The following is a 12444-nucleotide window of genomic DNA, read 5'->3' as shown; positions in this document are numbered from 1 at the left end:
AAAGTGATGCTACCTTCATTAAATAACACAAAAAGGATTCACTACAATAAAGGGGGACACACACTTACAGCAGTGTAGGGACCCTTACACTTGTTTTTAATTCCAAACACTCAATTACATAACCCAGATGCATTGGTTAGGGATGTTGGTCTAGCCATATCTATGACCAAGCAAATTATTGACTAATGACTCAGAATGGCCAGTGGGTATTCACTCACTAGTCAAGAAACAGCTGGATTTTCCTTGACTGTTCTGAACAGGAGAAACTAATCCGACTGTGGGTGAAGGTGGTTTGCTATAACAAGATATAAACAAGATCTGTGTGTGCGCGCTAATAGAATAAAAACAGATTTGGGGACAGAGAGACAAAAAAACCTCCAGTTTGAGAATGAGATGGGCTTTGGCAGGCTTCCTCAACCTCAGCCCTCCAGATGTTTTGAGACTACAATTCCCATCATCCCTGACCACTGGTCCTGCTAGCTAGGGATCATGGGAGTTGTAGGCCAAAAGTATCTGGAGGGCCGAGGTTGAGGAAGCCTGGGCTTTGGGCTCTGAAAGGCAAAAAGTTTTGGGGTGTTTTTTGTAGTTACTCTCTCAGGATGGCAAAGCTTAAGCTGGTGTTGCTTCCCCCTGTTCTAAGCCTGCATATTTTGTAACCTAGGGAACTGCCTTACACCAAGTCAATCAGTCCATCCACTCAGTATTCCCAACCACTACATGCAGATGCCAGGGAGTGACTCTAGAACCCTCTGCAAGAAAAACAGATGATCTGCCGCTGAGCCACAGCCCACCTTCCACCTACACTGTAGGAGCTTGAGACTCACAGGGGAAGCAGGCAGTGTCCGGCAAAGGCAAAGCAGGGCAGGCCAGGCCAAGTCAAACCGGAGCCCAGGCAAGAACAGTACTATTGGTATGGGCCGAGACCGGGGAGGGGAGACGGTGAAAGAAAATTGGGAATTTAAAGTGTATATATCGAGTGTTGTTTTTTTTAATGCTTTTAATGAGAGATGGAGAAATCGTGGAATGGAATTTTTATGACCTTAGGGGAAATGTCTTAAGAGAATAAGTTTAAATATACCAGCTTTAATGAGAAATAAGATTAAATAAAGTAAAAGTGGATGGCTAATTGGTGAAAGAGAGAATGGAAAATTACAGTATATTAAGATAAATTATTAGGATAAAAACAAAGATAGAGGATTTGCTGAAACTAGAAAACAAAGAGGGGAGGTGTGAGGAGGTCAAGGAAATAAGTTATAGAAAGAAAATTATCTAAAGATTTAACTTGTTCTTTTTTTTCTTTTTTGATTGTATGTATTTTCTAATTTTTTTTTTCCTTTTTATCTGTTTTTGCCTTATTTTTTTTTTCATTTTTTCTTGGAAATGTCCTGTTTTTCTGTATTGTGTTTTTTTCTTTTCTTTTTTTTGTAATATTTTAAAACTTAAATAAATATTATTCGGGGGGAAAAAGAACAGTACTGTGGACAGCTCCACTGAAACATTCTCCCCCTAAGGAGAATGCCTTTGTCTCTGCAAAGGCGCCTACAGCGAACTGAACCTTTCCGTAGGTCGACAAGACCTGGAGGGAGACACAGGAGGCCACACCTTATTGTGCAGTCTTCTGTGGAGATAGCGATATTGCAGGGGACTAATCTGATGAGGATGGTGTGGGGACTATGTCTTCAGGCCGCGAGGACATCAAAGAAAGCACTCATGAGCTCACATCTTGGACCAAGTGGTGTCCTCCTATGTACTGACACCTTCTCTTTTCATAAACATGCTTCCCGCCTCCTCTTTTTGAGACAACAAAGCAGCGCAAGTAGGGAAACTGTGGCACTCCACAATTACAGGAGCATAGACGGAATTAGGTCTTCACGTGATGGTGGGGCGACACCTACACTTTGGCACCCTCTGCCTCGATACCAGGCACCAACATTGCACTTTTTTGGCACCTGCAAAAAAAGCATCCTTGTTCAGACAAGGATGTTTAGAAAGCTGGTGCAAGTTTCAATCTGTTTTCAGTCTGTTGTTACTCAAACTTTTCAAAAGTTTAAGTTATTGCCGTTAGTTTTATTACTAATAATTTCATTTTTGTAAACCACTTATTTAAATAAACGAAAACGGTAGATTCTGTAAAAATTCAGGAACTGGCCCCGGGAGACCTGAAAAGGTCCAAATGATTTATCTTCTTCTTTGGATACATAGTCACCAACAAGCTTCGCTGTTGGAAGGGCTCAGGGATGACTATAAAGCTGCCTTCTACTGGCCCGTCTTTACCCTGCACCGTCTTCTCCAGTCGTCCCCAACCTGGTACTCTCCAGATGTTTCTGACTACAAACCCCAGTACCCTCAAGAACTGCCCCTCACCACCCAAGTGAACAAACCTAGACTCTACATTATTCATCTGAGGTGCCCCCTCTGAGGGAGATGTGAAGGGTGGCAACACAAGAAGGGGCCTTTTCAGTAGTGGCCCCCATTTAGGGAATGCTCTCCCCAGGGAGGCATGCTTGCTGCCATCACTAACTCTCTTATAGGCACCCAGCAAAAACATTTTTATTCACCCAGGCCTTTGGCTCTTTAATTTTAGCAGGGTAGTTTGGAGCTGGATCTATATACAGTGGTGCCTCGCTAGACGAAATTAATCCGTTCCGCGATTCTCTTCGTCTAGCGGTTTTTTCGTCTTGCGAAGCAAGCCCATTGACAGCTTAGCGGATTAGTGCTAGAGCTGTCAAGCGGCTTCCAGCGATCAGCTGTTAAGCGGCTTATCAGCGGAACAGCTGATAAGCGGCTTAGCGGCTTAGGAAAAGGGCAAAAAAACCAAAAAAAAAACGCTGGGGGACGCAAGATTTTTTCGTCTTGTGAAGCAACCCCATAGGGAAATTCGTTTTGCGAAGCACCTCCAAAACAGAAAAACCCTTTCGTCTAGCGGGTTTTTCGTCTTGCGAGGCGTTCGTCTTGCGGGGCACCACTGTATATAATTTGTGTATTTTAAGCTGTTTTATTCTTGTTTTTATACTTATTCTTAGTGTACATTTTTGTAAGTCGCTTAGTGTTTCATTTTTTGGAAACGAGAGACCAATAAACAGCAGCAGCAGCAACAACTCACAGTCCCAGCCAGCATGGCTGTATGATGCTGGGGTTTATGGGAGCCCTAGTTCAAAACATCTGGAGGGGAATCAGTTGGTGAGGGGATGGCTCTCATCTGGCTGGGTTTTGCACAGCTATCTGAAATCTTGTAAACTAGGTGCTTGGTATCAAATTTTACCTTCTTCACCCATCAGGAAACCTGCCTCTCCTTGGGTCCCTTCCCTCAAAATTCTTCTTCCATCAACAAAGCTTTTCTGGATCATTGTACTCTCACTTCCACAGAACTGCCTGCCATTAAGATGGCAACTGGGATGTCAGGGTGAATCCTGAACGCTCCTCTGAGCAGGGCATGCTTCCATTTGCTTTCCATCCAGCACCAAATATACTGGTGCATATTTGGAGCACAATTAAAAGCAAACAAACCACCAAATTACTTTGGGCATTTTCCATGCTTGAACCTCCGTCTCCATCATCAAGTTAATGGCTACTAGGCACCAGTTTCCACTTGTGTTTTCAAAACCCCACCCCTAAAGAGTGATATTCTAATCTGCTTGCAGATGAAAGCATCATCCGCAGGGTAAAGAGGAAGGCAGAGCCATAGGAAAGAGGTGCTGTATGGGCTTGTGGGTACCCCATCAGGATCAGTGCTTTCTCTTCAATGTTCTTACATGGCAGTTTGTTGCAGAGGGCAGGCAGCAGTTTCTGCTTGCTCGGCATAGCTCTCCACTCATGTCCGAAAAGCAACAGGCCACGGCAACCCTTTGACAAGATAAGAGCAGCTCCTCCTTCCAGAAAAGCTTTGCAGTATCACACTAAGTATCTCCCCGCTTCTTTCAGAGATTGCAGTTGTGCCAGAACATGGTTCACTGCAACCTTTGCTAAACTGCTGCCTGCTAGATGTCTTGGGCTACATATCCCGTTAGCCCTAGGTTCATTTTGTACTTATTTATTTCAGGTGCTTTAATTCAGAATTTCTCAGTGGTGTTTAGAAATTATATGGCTATGCTGTCTGGGGTTGGGCTGGGAGCTGTAGTCTCCCGGTACGCCCCACAGAGGACCTTAAGGTCTATAAATAGCAACACCCTAGAGGTCCCGGGCCCTAAGGAAGTCAGATTAGCCTCAACCAGAGCCAGGGCCTTTTCAACACTGGCTCCGGCCTGGTGGAACACTCTGTCTCATGAGACCAGGGCCCTGTGGGATCTGATTTCTTTCCGCAGGGCCTGTAAGACAGAGTTGTTCCGCCTGGCCTTTGTCTTAGAATCAATTTGATTCCCTCCCCACCCCCCTTTCTTTTTTCCTTTCTCCTCCTGTGATGAGGCTGCATTTTAATGTTTTAATTGTTTTAATGTTGTATTTTAATCAACTTGTTTTTATTATTGGTTTTTAGCCGCCCTGAGCCCGGTCTTGGTTGGGGAGGGTGGGGTATAAATAAAATTATTCATTATTATTATTACTACTATTATTAGTCCAGAACATATGCTGGAGTGCATCAGCTTGATGAAGGCTGTCGCGGGACATGGATCAGCATCTCAGTGCTGTGTTATGATCAATGGGCTACAGAATTTACTTTGAACTTTTAACTACATGGTCTACTGCCAATTATCATCTAAGAGAGCACAGCAAACATTAACCATGCCAGGCTGAGCTTGGCACTACTTGCAGTGAAACATTTCTACACGGGCAACCTGAAGGTAAACTGCAGTTCACTGGGCTACCTAGAACAGGTGTCGTCAACTGGATCTTGCTGCACCACAATGCCTACCAACCCCAGGGAGCAAGGCCAAAGGTCAGGGGTGATCCGAGCAATATCAGGGAAGCTATCTACTTGCGGAGATTCTTTCTGAGAATGATAAGTTGCCCTGATCCTGCTTGAAGTGGTTCCGAATAAGCAGTTCATTGGCACAGCTTCAAAATAATGCTTTGATTGTGAAGAGATGCTGAGCATAGAAACATAGAATTGTAGAGTTGGAAGGGACCCAAAGGATCATTGAGCCCACACCCCACAATACAGGAATTGTATGCACTCCTACTTTGCAAATTTAAAATACACCCAGTGGGGTGCCGCCCATTTCATCGTTGTTGTTACTATTATTAGTGTGCAAGACAAAAGTCAGCCCACACAATTTACAAAACAAAAGTATACACACACACATCAGAAATATTAAATAACTAGCTCAGACAGCAAGAAATTCAACAACAGAGATGCCACTTCTGGTGCTGAATTTCTCCCCAGTGAATTTCCAGCAGACCGCTGGGGAAGTCAATGGGGTGCTCTCCAGACGTTGTTGAACTACAGATTCCATCAACCCTGTTCATTCGCCATGCCATCTGGGGCTGATCGGAGCTTGAGGCCAACAACATCTGGAGGGCACCAGGTGTTGGCCACCCTAGGTCTATCACAACTAAGGTTGTCAACCTAGACCATGGCATTTCCCAGCTGCTGGTCTGTACCAATTGCAGCTGCTTAAGCAACTCAATGGGGGAAAATAGTTCCCCCAGTAAAGACACAGGGACAGAGATTGGGGCTCATGGCATGAGTAGAAGACACACCTTTATCCTTGTCTTTAAGGATATGAGAAATCAAGTAATTCCCCCGGACATTACATTTGAGCAGTCAAAGACATTTTGGTCTTGGAGGCAGAAAATCCAGGTGATGCCTCGCATGATCATAATCAAGATATTTGTTCCCTGCCCTTTTTTACTGGTATTCCAAAATGGGCTGCAGACTGTCTGATTCTGCCTAACGGCAGCCTTGCAACACACCCACACACCCTATACTTGATCACCCTTTTGAAAAAAAGGAACGTCAACCTCCCGCAATATATTGCAACAGGCTAATAATCATTCCCAGAATTTCAGTCTTGCGCTGTTTATTAAAGAATCTGCTACACGTCATTTCAATGACTTTTGGTCAATTCATAAACCTTAGTACAGGATAAATTATTTCCACCATGTGAGATTTGCCAATCCAGATGCATGATTCATTTTTGGAAAAACAAAACAAAAATTTAAAAGGTCCCAACACTCACAGTTGTTTTGCTCACAGCACTGTCCTCAAGCAACCAGGTACTTCCATTATTCTGTGTCCAGAACTCTTCAACAAGTTCAAGTAGACTTAAAATGTTAAACATTCTTTTTTAAAAGTACTTTAATTCACAGAAATGTTCTTTTTTTGGTTTCTTATACACAGCAGGTGGTTACTTTGTTTAAAAAAATCCATTCTTTTTTTCCATATATTTTTTCAGTATCTGACTATACAATAACGTTCTATCTAAAGCTTTGTCCACATAATCCAGACCCGGTCGCCTGTGCTTCGGGATTCAGAAGTCAAAACAACCCCACCCCCCTCCCCAAAAAATATAAAGATCTATCAACAATTTTACTAAGATAATTTCCATAGTTCTGTTATGTAAATCATCAGGAAAGTGCAGCAGAAACACGGAAATGGACACATCACACATAAGCAATACTTTTTATCATGAAGTGTGCATGTAGATCTTAGAAAGATTCAGAGAGAACGGACATGACGATTAAATCCTATTTACAGAATTTGTTAAGCTAATTTCTGAGGGGGAGGTTTAGATGGGGTGGGGGGGAAGCTGGAAAGGGGAATACTCAGGGACGTAATCAAAGTGTCTTTCCTTCATGTAGGAGAGGCTGATACATCTATAAATTTAGTCATTCATACTTTCACACGTGGGAAAACTGCACTTTTTACCAATACAGCTACATACACATACACAGAGTTAGCATTAAGCTAATAATTATTCCACTATGGAGTCAGGGTAGGTCCTTCCGTTCAGAAGAACATCTTCAGAGTGGCAAGTTAACTTTGGACTTGAAGATCAGAAGCCGATGAAAACAAGTTTACTCTATCCAGTAGTTTGACGAAACTGAGCATATCAAGGTGGAAATAAAAGGTAAAACCCATTCAGGTACACCTAAGCTGGAAAGCACTTACTCTCAACTGGCTGACAAGGTGTGCATGCGAGCTCTACAAAGACTGAAGGGTCTAAATAAAGATTACAGTCCTTTGCCTACTGGGAAGGGGAGGGAATGGCTCCATAGTACTGTGTTAACACTATACCTAGTTGCAACATAGGGAGACAGCCAAAAGAAAAAACCAAAAACAACCTCACCCGCAGGAATGTCTGACATGTACATTAATTTTACAGAATTCCTCTACAGGTCAAGCCCTCCACCAGAGTACACATCCGTTGCTACAAATGCCCTCTTCAACTGAGGATTCATCCAACAGGAAAAAAAACCTTAGCCATGCTTTTTAGACATTATGATGTTTTACGTTTAACTATTTTGCGATGGATAATTTCCATAGCTTGGGCGTTGTTTTTAAAATCTTATTTTATTAAGCACAGCCCATTCCTAAGCACACTGCAGAATGCTGGTTAGGGAGCAAAATGTCCACTTTCCAAGCTGGAAATGTATCTACTCAGCAGATCTCAAGCACAGTTTTAGCTGTGGAGGAGGAGGAGGAGGCATTGCCCAGAGTCCAGCCCCAAAGCCTTACAAAGAGAGCCCCTGCCCCCTTGCACATCAGAGAGGGGCAATGGTGACTTATTTTCATGGTCCTTCTCCTTCTTGGTTTTAGATTATGAAAAGAAGTTGACATACCATTTGGTTAGCATTCTCTAGACTAACTAAGGCGGGATGGGGGCCCCAGATGTATTAGTTGTATGCATTTCTAGTAAGGATCATACACAGGTTACACGTAATTCATGTACAGTTATGGTTCCAGTGGAGCTGGTGGGGAGGTGAAATCATAGCAAAGAGATTAATAAACAGCGGTGCTCCCATTAGAGATAGGCTAGTAGAGAGAAGTGCACAAGGTAGCAAGTTGCATCAAGGACGTGCTGAGACGGAGGGCAGGGGAGTCCCAAGAGAGGGGCCATGATTTGGGGATTCAGGGTGTGAGCTCCTTCCATCTGCAGGGTTATTTTTAAACAAAACAACAACAGGAACACAAAATCACCTGACAACTAAAGATTTAGCTCCGTTGGGAAAACAAAACAAAAACAAAACAAAAAACCACATTGGATTTAAGGTACGTTACAGAAACCGCCTTGGTTACTGAGTGGCTGCTACAGGTCTATGAGCTGATCCACTAGCAGAAGAGACCTGGCTAGGTTGGGAAGACTGGATTCAGAGCTTCCACTGCTGTTTCTAGAATGCCCACCTGAAAGTGTGAGAGATAGCAATTCAGTATCGAGCAAGAGAATTAAAGGAAATTAAAAGTTAGCTTTTTTATTTCAATAAATAAAATGAAAAAGGCGCTCACAAGCAAACCAAAAGGATGAGCAAGCTACAAACTAGAGAAAGCAGAAGCAGCAGTCTGGAATCTACACAAGCGTGGCTCTTGGAGTTACAGTAGACAGATGCAGAAAGTTTTGCAGACACAGTCTTCAATGTGGTTTTTGAAGAGAGATTCCAACAACCAAAGGTCTCAGCTGCTCCCTTCTAAAAAGTTAAGTCAGCCAGCAGGGGCTCTGCCTGTGGCACTGCACTCCTGATACAGATGTCAAGAGGAGAACTAACTTTTTCTTTAAGTGTGGCAGCAACTACACTTCAGAACTCTCTGCCTATAGAAGTCAGGCAGGTGTCTGCTAAAAACGTTTTTGTTTAGACAAGCCAGTCCAGAAAGTCGATGAGATTTTTAATCTGTACCTAGTCTAGTTTTGTTTTAACTTTTTCAAAGTTTTTGTTGGTTTTTCTTATTGATACTTTTATTGAGGTTTGTTTGCTTTTACAGTCAAGCAGTGTATAGATTATGTGAAATAAGTAAACAGAATAAATGGAGGGTCAGCGGCTTAGATCTAGAGCACCTCCCTCTCTAAGCAACCTCATTTAGTATCCTCTTCCCTAGGATGATTTTACAACAGTGTTAAGGAAATATGCTAAGGAATCTGTTACCAAGAAGGGCTCCATGACAAAAATTGAGAGGGGGAGTCCTTTGCGCGTGGACAATGGAACAAAGGCAATTTAAAGAGTTGTGGAGCACCAAATTCTTATTCAACAGGGAGCTTTTATGTCTTCCCATGGAGGCCTCAATATCACGCATGTCTTATCAAAATATGCCTCTGCTCCTTTTCAGCTGCTCATGGTCTACATTCCGCATTTTCTCTGCACAGCTGCTTTGGTAAGGTAAAGGGACCCCTGACCATTAGGTCCAGTCGTGGCCAACTCTGGGGTTGCGGCGCTCATCTCGCTTTCTTGGCCGAGGGAGCCGGCGTACAGCTTCCGAGTCATGTGGCCAGCATGACTAAGCCGCTTCTGGTGAACCAGAGCAGTGCATGGAAACACCGTTTAACTTCCCATTGGAGCGGTACCTATTTATCTACTTGCACTTTGACATGCTTTCGAACTGCTAGGTTGGCAGGAGCAGGGACCGAGCAACGGGAGCTCACCCCGTCGCGGGGATTCGAACCGCCGACCTTCTGATCGGCAAGTCCTAGGCTCTGTGGTTTAACCCACAGCGCCACCCGCATCCCTTTATGACAGAATGTTCAACTGCAGCCCAGCACCTCAATACACTCTCTAGCTTTAAGGTGTGTTCTGTTTTAGAATATAACTCTGTGCTGTTGGGCCTATATGAAACTCCCAGTCAAAAATCAGGATGGCAGTGCGTGGGAGAGAGGGTCTGTTAATCCAATGGGTCACCTGGCCAAGAGGCCCTACCGCTTGATTCCTTCCACCACAAATCATCAAGCTTGTATTATAGCTATTCCCAGCAGTGAATTCTGGGTCAGGATTCAAAGACCCTCAGGATTAGTTCCATGGGCACAAGGTGGGTGGTTGTCTCCTAATTATGCTAAGTTGCAACCTGCTTTTTAAACCAATAGGGCGTGGCATTGGAAGGAGCCATAGAGTAGTGATGGAAATCAACTGCAAATCTCATTGGGTTGGTATAGGCCCCTGGTGGGAGCCTAACCAAATCTTGAATACTGGAATTTGGTTCTAAATCACAAGGGTCCTTTGGAGATGATTAGAGGTAGTTCCCCCTTTACGATCAGGAGATTTGGGGCAGTAACACTATTATGCCAGATTCCAAAATAATTTTCTTATTACTCAAGATGTTGGGATGCTCACCTTTCCTCAACGTGTCCTTGTCACAACAAGTGGGAATTGAAAGGAGCCCAGCGCTGCCAAGACTATGGAAGCTGAAGAAGACTGGGCTCAGGCATGGAGACCCTGCAAGCCTTGAGCCTCAGGTTTAGTTTCAGGCCATACATGCTACCACAAAGAAAGACACTGCCTTAAAATCTCAAGTCACCCCCAGTCTGCCTGCTTACCTTGTGAATTTTTGGATATCAACACAGGGATGGGGTCAAACTCGTCTCCTGCCACCTTTTCAGAGCCCTCAGGGACATCGAAGCCAGAGATCAGGTTAGTATCTTCTGCAGCACGGTGGGGAGAGGGGTGGAAGTTTTAAAAAGGAGCAAAAAGATAGAGCAGAGAAAGCTGGTTAGAAACCACCAAAACAACATTAGCTGCATGTGTTTTGTTGCAAAGAAGGATTAGTCTTCCCCAACCCGCCATGTCTTCCAGCTGTTTGGGTCGAAAAGCTCCCATCACAGTTCCAAACAGCTGGAGGACACACCAGGCGAGCAAAGGCGAGGTTGGAAGCTGGAGCTTTAAATTGTTACGAGTTAAAAAGGAGAGTGAGGTATAAACATGAAAAATAAACAGAAGCGGCAGCGGCAGCAGAGGCAGTTTTGTGAGAAAGAAAGCAGCCAGGCTGCGTTAGAGAGTTAGTAACGTTCCCAGGGACCTGATCTCACAAGGCACGAGAAAAGGCAGTGAAGAGAGAAGCCCGAGCCCTGGTTCAAATGAGGCAGTGCTGTGCTCCACCAGGAGGGTGTGGGCCTCTGGCAGACACATCATTATTATTATGTATAGAATTTATATATTGCGCTACACCCAGAGGTCTCAGGGCGGTTCACAGAACGCAGACTCATGGTGGGAACACCGTTTGTGAGGGCAGACATAGTCTACCACTCCCTTCGAGATGCCACAGTTGTGGAAAACAGGGCTCCTCCTCCAAGCCTTGAGCTCAGTGACATTCCCACATGCTCCCAAGACACTCACAGTGGAAGGCAAGGGGTTACAGTGGTGCCTCTTCGTATAGTGGTTTTTTCGTCTTGCGAAGCAAGCCCATTGACAGCTTAGCGGATTAGCGCTATTAGCGGTTTAGCAGCTTTTAGCGGATCAGCTGAGAAGCGGCTTAGGGCTTAGGAAAAGGGGGGGGGGAGAAAACCCCGCAGCAACTCGCAAGACATTTTCGTCTTGCGAAGTAAGCCCATAGGGAAATTCGTTTTGCGAAGCGCCTCCAAAACGGAAAACCCTTTCGTCCAGCGGGTTTTCCGTCTTGCGAGGCGTTCGTCTTGCGGGGCACCACTATATTTCAGGCTGGCCCAGAGCTGTCAGGTGTGGTTTCAGTTCTGGCACAGATTTTGACAAGAGATCCCGTCGAGTCACTTTTGAAAAGTGGCAAACCCCCAGCAAAAGCAGCTGCCACTTAGTGGTCCTGCAACGGCAGAGCTTCCTAGTGGCGTAAGGTGATGCTGGAAAAAACTCAGCATACCAGCTTCAGACAGTTTGCACACACGCGCACGTGCATGCGCACACACAAGAGTAACTTCTCCAAGGAATTAAATCTGCTTTCAAAGTGCTACTGACTGGAAGAAATGCAATATCTGTAACATCCCCCCCAAAAAAAACTATTAAACAAAGATTCTTAATTTCTACCTCCACCAAGAGGATGCCAAAGAATGACCAGGAGTTCTTTTAGAGATGGGGAAGCTCCAGATATTCTACAGCTCTCAGCACCCTCAACTATGGACCATGCTAGCTGGGGTGAGTGAGTTGGAATCCAACAACATCTGGAGGACCACAGATAGACCCCTTCCCTGCCTTATTTTGCTTATTTTGAAATTAAGCAGATCACTTTTCCCAATCACTTTCGCTTCTTCCCACACCCAGATTCCAACATAGAGAACAACAGAATCCTAACTAATCCTAACTAAGCTCATCTGCTGCCAAGCCAGGTTTGAGGTCCCTGTATTAATTTACAAATCCCTGAACAACTTAGGTCCAGGGTGCCCTAAGAGCCACTTAAACCCTTATATCCCATCTTGATCACCAAGGTCATCTGCAAGAGCGTTGTTGGTCATCCCGCAAGCTGACAAGGCTCATCTGACAGCAATTCAAAACAGAACCTTGTCCTGTGGAACACCCTGCCACTAGAGATTCAGCAGGTGCCTTCTGAGTCAATCTTTAAACACCTGCTGAAAACTCTTCTATTCTGCCAGGCTAATGTTGGGAATTAACAAGACATCTTTCCAT

At 44.4% G+C, this 12444-nt stretch overlaps 2 protein-coding genes across 10 annotated transcripts in view; one reads left to right on the top strand and one right to left on the bottom strand.

The window, feature by feature from the left end:
- AAK1 (AP2 associated kinase 1) overlaps positions 1-12444 on the bottom strand; it is a 111426-nt gene that overhangs the window by 12152 nt on the left and 86830 nt on the right. For 5 of the 9 annotated variants that reach the window (XM_083753151.1, XM_083753150.1, XM_083753153.1 and 2 more), the window contains one exon: positions 10392-10496. The exons of 3 other annotated variants lie outside the window; for them this stretch is intronic. In XM_083753151.1, the coding sequence (XP_083609277.1) occupies positions 10392-10496 (105 nt within the window). Of the gene's footprint in view, positions 1-5937; positions 8279-10391; positions 10497-12444 lie in introns of those variants that run through there. One more of the 9 variants, XM_083753158.1, reaches the window with a different exon arrangement.
- The window catches only part of ANTXR1 (ANTXR cell adhesion molecule 1), a 268335-nt gene that overhangs the window by 214425 nt on the left and 41466 nt on the right, over positions 1-12444 (top strand). The gene's annotated exons all lie outside the window — the stretch shown is intronic.

This window comes from Podarcis gaigeae, assembly GCF_964106915.1.
Source record: "Podarcis gaigeae genome assembly, chromosome: 8".
NCBI lineage: Eukaryota > Metazoa > Chordata > Lepidosauria > Squamata > Lacertidae > Podarcis > Podarcis gaigeae.
The sequence above is the reverse complement of the archived record's forward strand: the minus strand, read 5'-3'. Positions and strand labels throughout refer to the sequence as shown.